The sequence below is a fragment of the Oncorhynchus mykiss genome, chromosome 20 (assembly GCF_057628025.1).
Source record: "Oncorhynchus mykiss isolate SJ-2025 chromosome 20, ASM5762802v1, whole genome shotgun sequence".
NCBI lineage: Eukaryota > Metazoa > Chordata > Actinopteri > Salmoniformes > Salmonidae > Oncorhynchus > Oncorhynchus mykiss.
The window spans coordinates 25,170,548-25,180,062 of NC_143041.1; the positions used below are offsets into that span (position 1 = coordinate 25,170,548).

The window sequence follows — 9,515 nt, forward strand, 5'->3', positions numbered from 1 at the left end:
CGGGACATCCACTGAGGCTCTTTTCCCAATCACATTCCTTCCTCGCCACCGTGTTTTGGCCAAGTTGAAACCAGCCTCATCCACAAAGATGAATATGTGGGGTGTTTGCCTGGCTTCAATCTCCATGACTCTCTAAAATAAATCCACAAGACAACATAAGAGTTAGGCTATTACGGTAGTTTACATTATACCTTAAAACATGCCATTGTGTGCCTCTGCCCTGTTTGGTTTTGTTCAAAACCAGTACTATATTTTATAGTCATCTTACCTGGACTTATTGGTTCCTGAGTTGCTTGACTCGTTCAGAGTTCCTCTCAAAGGGGACAGTGCGCAACTGCTTCATCCTGACTTGATGTTGTTTCAGGACTCTAGAAATAGTTGTCATGCTTACATTGTCTGCCAACACTCTGTCCCGAATCTCTGTGAGTTTTATGCCATTGTTTCTGATGACCATATCAACGATTGCAGTTTCCTGCACAGCAGTGAAACAATTACACGCAAGTAGGTTTGGAGGCTTTGCTCAATATACTTCTGTAATGTGCAGTTCAGTCAGATGCCCTTGCAGAATGCACATCTTATCTGCCCTAATCTCATCTGAGACTACAGCTCTTGATTTTCCTCTCGGTCTTCTTCCACCACTCATATGTACTCCTCTCCCTCTCCCAGCCACTCTTCTTCTTCTGTCAGCCACTTCTCTATCTCTGGCTGGGTCCATGTTTACATTACAGTACAGCATTATTCCTAAAATGTCCCATTTTGTATAGATGGTAATGAAACTGAAAGACTAACACCTGGGTAGGTGTTCATCTACAATGGGAATCAGCTGTGGTTGGTCTAATTGTTTTGATAGTATTTCATTTTTTAGATTTGGAAAATATTTCAATTTGCTATTACTGTAGAAATTCAGCAAATTTATGTCTTATTCAATTTTGTGTAATTTTAGGTTTTGAATTTAAGTTTAACAGTTTTGAAAAGAGTATGTAAACATGTGCAAATTGGCCTGTAGGTACATAGAGTTTTGGTGGTGGTTGTGTCTGAGTGAGAAAAGAGTTTATGAAGATTGAAAGATGTAGTCATTGAATGCATTTTGTGCCAAATCAATGAAAAATGATCCATAGTTTAGCCCACATAGACTGCTGTTATGCTCACTGTGTGAAGAGTTTTGAAAAAGTGACCTAAGTATTGAGAAATGGGTCTGAGCGATTGTAAAAAAGTTTGTGATGAAATGTGAAATGAAACTGTAAATAGTTACAAAAAAATAACAATATAAATTGATTGCTACTGTAAATAGTAAAAATAGTCATTGAATGAAGACATAATAAAATATTTAATGAGGAAAAATTATAGAGAAATATTTAACATGCAAAACTCATGTTAAACAACTGTGGTGTGTGTGTGTGTGTGTGTGTGTGTGTGTGTGTGTGTGTGTGTGTGTGTGTGTGTGTGTGTGTGTGTGTGTGTGTGTGTGTGTGTGTGTGTGCATGCAAATACATGTGTGTGCGTGCCCGTGTGTTTGTGTGTGAGCTGAAATTATCCTCTGAAAAGCTGGTCAGGTTCACACCATCAAATCATCTTTGTTTATGCAGCAGAAAAGTCGACTGAAGAATCTCATGGCTCTGCTTTTCTTTGGTTTAATGACCACAACATCTTCTGGAAATGAGAAGGAGAAGATCAATCACAATAGCTTAAATTCGTTACAAATGAGTTAGTTACAAAACTGTCAGAGGGAAATGATAACCTGTCAAAGTGCAAATGTGCAAATGTAACTCACCTGACTGGAATTCAACTGGTTCATCAGTAACCTTAAGGTGGACTGGATTAGTGGCCAGGGGTGTTGTGATGTTGTCCACCTTAACTGGGGCATCAACCAGGGGTGTTGTGATGTTGTCCACCTTAACTGGGGCATCAACCAGGGGTGTTGTGATGCTGTCCACCTTAACTGGGGCATCAACCAGGGTTGTTGTTGTGTTGTCCAGCACTTTGTCATGGATAGTGGTCAAGGGCTTTTTGATGTCTGGCAGTGACAGGGGTTGAAGCAACTCCAACACCTTGACAGGGTTAGGGACAAATTCGTTGGCGATTGCCAGGTTCAGGTCCACAGGCTGAAAGCAAAAATATGAAATATTTAAGAAAGTTATTATTTAACATAACATTTGCAACATTGCAGATGTACTATTTTTTTTTTTATTCTAACAATATTGACAACAATACATTTTTGGATCAGAGACAACTGAATGAGTGGACTTTAATAAGATAAACACTTAAAACCATCGCTTACTCGATTGCTCCCTGAATCTTCAGCCTCATCGACGTCTGCTGCTGAGAGGAACATCTTGGGGTACAATTTCTTTGCAAACAAGTTGGCCACCACTAAACATCTCTCCTCTTCACATGTGAAGGCTTCAATCCCCAGGCACTGGGATGATGGGCACCTCTTCATGTACTCCCAGTAGAAGGTGTAAGCCCAGTACTTCTTACTGTCAGAGTCGGTACACTTCTCCAGCTCCTCATTAACGATGTTGCGGAATCTGTTAGCGATGCTTTGAAACAGCGTGCAGATACGATCGGCGATAGTGAGGAACTCTGACTCAAGGTCTGATGCAGGAGGGTGCCTCTCCAAGAATAGCAGGACCATTTGTTTCAGCATGATTTTCGTGCCAAAGCCTGGCTTGGCATTAGTGGCGAAGCTTGGCGATGCGGTGCAGGATGTCAGGGCAAAGCCTGGGGGTGGAATGCAGGGTGCTGGGGCAAAGCGTGGGGGTGGAATGCAGGGTGCTGGGAAAAAACCTGGAGGTGGAATGCAGGGTGCCGGGGCAATGCCTGTTGGTGGCGGACAAAATTAAGATCAGTCTTACAAAAAAACTTGAAGTGGCACTCTAGTGTCCTTTTCACCACACTTAACACCTGATGTACTTAACAAAAGTCACCTCTCAACAGGTGGTCTAGGTATGTCATGACATAGCACAAGTGTGGGGCCGTTTATCTTTTGTTCTATATTGCTTCTTTATTGTTCCTCGAGAAAGGGGGGAGGCCGATGACATCACGGATCACAATCAGACCAACACCTTGAATAGCCTGCTCCTTGAAGTTGGCAGTTGTCTCTAAGAAACTGTATTTAGCTAAAAACTTATTCTTATCCCCTTGAGAGCAGTAGTCACCAACCTTTTCTGAGTCAAAATCACTTTCTGAGTCAAGATCACTTTCTGAGTCAAAATGCAAGTCCAGATCTAGCGCTCAGATTTTTTTAAACATGACTTTAAAAAAAGTTAACCTATGCAACATTAACTATTTCAAAACTGTTCTGTAGCAATGAGGTTTGTTCAGTAGGATTTTGGCCCAATACATTATCACTGCATATTGGCAACACTTGGATTGGCCTGCCAATGTTGATCTTTTCAGACCGTGTATTTAAATAATATATATATATTTTTTTTAATATATGATAACACTGGTAATTAGATAATGTGTTGTATTATTTGGGAGGCACAGCTGAGTGAGCATAATAATTCACTTGAATTTTTTTACAGGACTGATGGCCTGCATCTGATGGTAAGTCTGAGGGGAGGGAGAAGCAGTGAGGCTGCCTCTCAACCGACTCCTCTGCACTCCAGCAGAGGGTGAAACTCAAGGCCCACTGCATTATTTCCACCTCAAGCACCAATTCATGTTGTTACTCCCATGACGAGTGAGATATCCCTCAATATAAAAACAGAAGCCAAGTCGCTAATAATAACACAAGCTAATCGGAACACTTTGCCATTCTCATTCAATACAGCTTGCAGTGCTGGTTGTAGCGTGAGTGGAAATAAGGACAACTCGCATTTTATGGCTTTACGTGTTGAACAAAGTGTTGACAATGTTGAATAACAACTTAAACTTACTCATTAAAAGAACAGCTCCTTGCAGTATTCATTGAGTCTCTCTCTTGTCGTGGTTTTGAAGTGTCACAATATGAAATTTGCTGTGCGTTCAATACTTCATTTTTACAGTCTATGGCTCAAGGAAAATGTGCAGGCTATCTGATTGGCCAGCGGTAGGCCTATACAGTAGGTGCAGTTGATTTGCTCTCTGCGCCTGCAGGGTAGGCGGAGTTCTACCTTCAGACACATGAAATGGTTCAAAATGGGAACACTATGCCTTCCCGGCGCTAGGGCTGCTGAATCAAGTGCACCTACCACCAACAGCGTGAAAGTAATACAAAAAATAGGAACGTATGGCTTTATTGTTGGGTTGTTTACATACATGTTTAGGGATTGACTAGGAATGCCTTGGTGATCGACCAGTCGATTGCGATCGGCCGGTTGGTGACCACTGCTTTAGTGTGTGGACTTTACTGGATTTATACTTGGGATAAAGCTTTTCAACAGGAAAAGTTCACAATCTCTGGAGGACGTCTTTAACTTAATTACCAAACTGTCTTGTTACAGAACTTGAGCCAGTAAGTAACATTACAGTGAAAAATGATCACCTGTCAAAGTGATTGTGACAGTGTAACTCACCTGACTGAAGGACAAGTGTTTCATCCAAAACCTCAAGGTTGACTGGATTAGTGGCCAGGGGTGTTGTGATGTCTACCACTTTGACAGGGTTAGGGGTCTCTGGGATCGCCAGGTTCAAGTCCACAGACTGAAAGCAACAAGGACACAATATTTAACAGAACATTTGCTGCATTTCATATCTCCTTTTTCCCAAATGATTTGTATTGTTATCAGAGAAAATTGAATGAGTGGACATTTATAAAGATAAACACTTAAAATCATCACTTACTCCATTGCTGCCTGAATCTTCAGCCTCGTCGAAGTCTGCTGCTGAGGGGAGCATCTTGGGGTACATCTTCTTTGCAAACATTTTGGCCACCACTAAACATCTCTCCTCATCACATGTGAAGGCTTCAATCCCCAGGCACTGGGATGATGGGTACCTCTTCATGTACTCCCAGTAGAAGGTGTAAGCCCAGTACTTCTTACTGTCTGAGTCGGTACACTTCTCCAGCTCCTCATTAACGATGTTGCGGAATCTGGCAGTGATGCTTTGAAACAGCGTGCAGATACGATCAGTGATAGTCAGGAACTCTGACTCAAGGTCCTCTGATGCAGGAGGGAGCCTCTCCAAGAAAAACAGGACCATTTGTTTCAGGATGACTATCGTGCCAAAGCCCTGCATGGTATTAGCGGCAAAGCTTGGCGACGAGGTGCAGGTTGCAAGGGCAAAGCCTGGGGGTGGAATGCAGGGTGCTGGGGAAAATTCTGTTGGTGGGGTGCAGTGTGCCGGGGTAAAACCTGGTGGTGGGGTGCAGTGTGCCGTGGCAAAGCCTGGAGGTGAGGTACAGTGTGCCGTGGCAAAGCCTGTTGGTGGCGGACAAAGTGAAGATCAGTCTATTGTTGGGTTTTGTACATACATGTTTAGGGATTGACTAGGAATGCCTTGGAGATCGACCAATCGATTGCGATTGGCCGGTTGGTGACCACTGCTTGTACTTTACTGGATTTATACTTGGGAGAAAGCTTTTCAACAGGAAAAGTTCAACAATCTCTGGAGGACGTCTTTAACTTAATTACCAAACTGTCTAGTTACAGAACTTGAGCCAGTAAGTAACATTACAGTGAAAAATGATCACCTGTCAAAGTGATTGTGACAGTGTAACTCACCTGACTGAAGGACAAGTGTTTCATCCAAAACCTGAAGGTTGACTGGATTAGTGGTCAGGGTTGTTGTGATGTCTACCACTTTATCAGGGTTAGGGGTCTCTAGGATTGCCAGGTTCAAGTCCACAGACTGAAAGCAACAAGAACACAATATTTAACAGAACATTTTCTACATTTCATATCTCCTTTTTCACAACATTGACATTTATTGTTTTTTTTTATCAGAGATAATTTAATGAGTGGACTTTCATAAAGATTAACACGGGAAATTATCGCTTACTCCATTGCTGCCTGAATCTTCAGCCTCGTCGAAGTTTGCTGTTGAGGGGAGCATCTTGGGGCACATCTTCTTTGCAAACATTTTGGCCACCACTAAACATCTCTCCTCATCACATGTGAAGGCTTCAATCCCCAGGCACTGGGATGATGGGTACCTCTTCATGTACTCCCAGTAGAAGGTGTAAGCCCAGTACTTCTTACTGTCAGAGTCGGTACATTTCTCCAGCTCCTCATTAAAGATGTTGCGGAATCTGGCAGTGATGCTTTGAAACAGCGTGCAGATACGATCGGTGATAGTCAGGAACTCTGACTCAAGGTCCTCTGACGAAGGAGGGAGCCTCTCCAAGAATAGCAGGACCATTTGTTTCAGGATGACTTTGGTGCCAAAGCCCTGCATGGCATTAGCGGCAAAGCTTGGCGACGAGGTGCAGGTTGCCAGGGCAAAGCCTGGGGGTGGAATGCAGGGTGCTGGGGAAAAGCCTGGTGGTGGGGTGCAGTGTGCCGTGGCAAAGCCTGTTGGTGGCGAACAAAGTGAAGATCAGTCTTAAATAAAAACTTTAAGGCTTTATTGTTGGGTTGTTTACATACATGTTTGGTGATTGACTAGGAATGCCTTGGAGATCGACCAGTCGATTGCGATTGGCCGGTTGGTGACCACTGCTTTAGTGTGTGTAATTTACTGGATTTATACTTGGGATATCGCTTTTCAACAGGAAAAGTTCAACATTCTCTGGAGGACGTCTTTAACTTAATTACCAAACTGTCTAGTTATTAAACTTGAGCCAGTAAGTAACATTACAGTGAAAAATGATCACCTGTCAAAGTGATTGTGACAGTGTAACTCACCTGACTGAAGAACAAGTGTTTCATCCAAAACCTCAAGGTTGACTGGATTAGTGGTCAGGGTTGTTGTGATGTCTACCACTTTATCAGGGTTAGGGGTCTCTGGGATTGCCCGGATCAAGTCCACAGACTGAAAGCAACAAGAACACAATATTTAACAGAACATGTGTTACATTTCATATCTCCTCTTTACCAACATGTATTTGTATTTTTATCAGAGAAAATTGAATGAGTGGACTTTCATAAGGATAAACACTTGTGATCGTTGCTTACCCCACTGCTCCCTACTTCATCCAAATATAAGTCTTCCACTGAGAGGAGCATCTCTAGCTGGAGATTGTTCAGCAATATTCTGCCGATTATGTTGGTCACCACTAGAAATCTATCCTCATCAAATGAGAAGGCTTCAATCCCCTGGGGTGATGGGTACATCTTCATGTACTCGCAGTAGAAAGTGTCAGCCCAGATGCTCTTACTATAAGAGTCGATACACTTCTCCAGCTCCTTGTTGACGATGTTGTTGGATCTGGCAGTGATGCTCTGAATTAGAGTGCAGATATGATCCGCGATAGTGAGTGATGGGTGGCATGACGCCTGGGGAAAGCCTGGTGGTGGGGGACAGGATGCCTGGGAAAATCCTGGTGGTGGGGGGCACAATGCAAGGGCAAAGCCTGGTGGTGGCTGGCAGGATGCCTGGGCAAAGCCTGGTGGTGGGGGGCATGATGTCGGGGCAAAGCCTGGTGGTGGGGCGCATGATGTCGGGGCAAAGCCTGGTGGTGGGGGGCAGGATGCCATGGCAAAGCCTGGTGGTGGTGGGCAGGATAGAGGGGCAAAGCCTGGTGGTGGGGGGCAGCATAGAAGGGCAAAGGCTGGTGGTGGGGGACAGGATAGAGGGGCAAAGCCTGGTGGTGGGGGGCAGGATAGAGGGGCAAAGCCTGGTGGTGGGGGGCAGGATAGAGGGGCAAAGCCTGGTGGTGGGGGGCAGGATAGAGGGGCAAAGCCTGGTGGTGGGGGGCAGGATAGAAGGGCAAAGCCTGGTGGTGGAGGGCAGGATAGAAGGGCAAAGTATGGTGGTAGGGGGCATGATAGAGAGGCAAAGCCTCGTGGTGGGGGGCATGATAGAGGGGCAAAGCCTGGCGGTGGGGGACATGATGCCGGGGCAAATCCCAGTGGTGGGGTGCAGGATGCAGTGGCAATTCCTGGGGGTAATATGCATGGTGCCCGGGCAAAGCCTGCAGGTGGAATGCAGGGTGCTGAGTGTTTTACCACAACATTCCCTTGAAATTAGAAGGAGAAAATCATTCTCATACAAACACAACTTATTACGAAACTGTCTAGTTTCAAAACATTAGCTAATAAGTTATATTACAGTAGGACAAGGACACCTGTTAAAGTGATCCGTGTCAATTTAATTCACCTGACTGGAGGTCAACTGGAGTCGTGGTCATGGTTGTTGTAATGTTGTCCACTTTGACGGGGTTAGTGATTAGGGGTGCTGTTACAGACTGAAAGCAACAAGGACATCATATTTAACGTAATATTTGCGACATTGCAAATCTTTTTTACCAACAACAACAACAAAAATGCTTTGTATGAGTGGACTTTCATAAAGATAAACACTTGTAATCATTGCTCACCTCACTGCTCCCTGAAGCTGGTGTCCCTTCATCCACGTCCTTCAGCTTTACCAGCTCCTCGACCACATGGTGAACCATGTGCCTCGTTAGCATGGTGGCCCTGGCAGATGTTGCAAACTTTAGTACCAGCTCTGTGCCAGTATAGTGGTGAAGATAAGTATGGATGTTTGTCACCATCTCAAGGATCTGGTACCAGCCAATGTGCCAGTTGGCCTTGCCCCTTTTCTTTGTGACTTTGACCCCACACAGTGACAGCTGGTGGATTATGTCGTTTATGAGGGGCCAGTAATGAAGGTTGATGTCTTCCTCTATGTGGCCTTCGAAGACTACATAAACTATCATACCAATGATGTTCCTCAGGAGCTCCGAGGAGATTACCAGCTGGTCAGGGCACTTTGGACGAACCTCGCTCGCCTTGGGCTCTGATATCCAGCTGCGGATAGAGCTTAATGGAATGTAGTCAGCAGGAGCTTCAAACAGCCTCTGGACTTTGGTGCTCACAGCTTCAATGATGGTGCTGATCAAGGTGGAACTTTGAGTGAAAAGAGCTCTCCTAAGGTCCTCAGGGCTGCTTAGGCACTGGATCTTACGGTTGAGTGAGTGGACCATCCTGACACCAGTGGAACGGGAGTAGTAGACTTGAGCGACAGGAGGAGCCTTCAGAACTCTAGAGAGGTTCTCCACTACTGCCAGCACTATGGTGACACTCATGTCGCTCAGGGCCATGGAGGACCGGTCACAGGGGCTTTCCATCTGGCAGGACCAGAGGGCCTGGAGCAGCCTGGACACAATGTCCACCACCACCTTAGAGGGACAGCACAGCTCGGAGTACGGCTGGAAGGCCAGGCTCTGGGAAATGCTCTTTAGAGCTCTTACAACTTCATCGCAGACCTCAGGGTTTCTAAAATATACAAGCCAGATAGAGACAAGAGGAAACACTTTTATGCAGATTGAAACGCATCCTCTGTAAGGAATGTGCTACATACAGTAAATGAAGTGTGATTGATATCAGCCCCTGCACTCGTCATTTCATTTAGCATCAGTGTATGGATAGAATAATACATAAACCAAACACCTGTAACATAAAGAGTGAATGTGACTCACAGGTAGG

At 44.7% G+C, this 9,515-nt stretch overlaps 1 protein-coding gene across 1 annotated transcript; it reads right to left on the reverse strand.

Annotated features, from left to right (window-relative positions):
- Nucleotides 1–8,051: 8,051 nt before the first annotated feature.
- LOC149974459 (uncharacterized) lies at nt 8,052–9,299 on the reverse strand. Its single transcript, XM_090212673.1, has 2 exons — nt 8,405–9,299; nt 8,052–8,272 (listed from the first exon to the last, which is right to left on the reverse strand). The coding sequence occupies exons 1-2, from the start codon at nt 9,155–9,157 to the stop codon at nt 8,171–8,173; spliced, it is 855 nt and encodes a 284-aa protein (XP_090068799.1). The 5' UTR covers nt 9,158–9,299; the 3' UTR covers nt 8,052–8,170.
- Between the last annotated feature and the right edge of the window lie 216 nt (nt 9,300–9,515).

Excerpts from the sequence above, each read along its gene's own strand:
- LOC149974459 (XM_090212673.1), bottom strand. The coding sequence starts at position 9,157 with ATGGAAAGCCCCTGTGACCGGTCCTCCATGGCCCTGAGCGACATGAGT. Across the intron at positions 8,273-8,404 it reads CAGCTTCAGGGAGCAGTGAG|TCTGTAACAGCACCCCTAAT; the intron begins GTGAGCAATGAT and ends TGTTGCTTTCAG.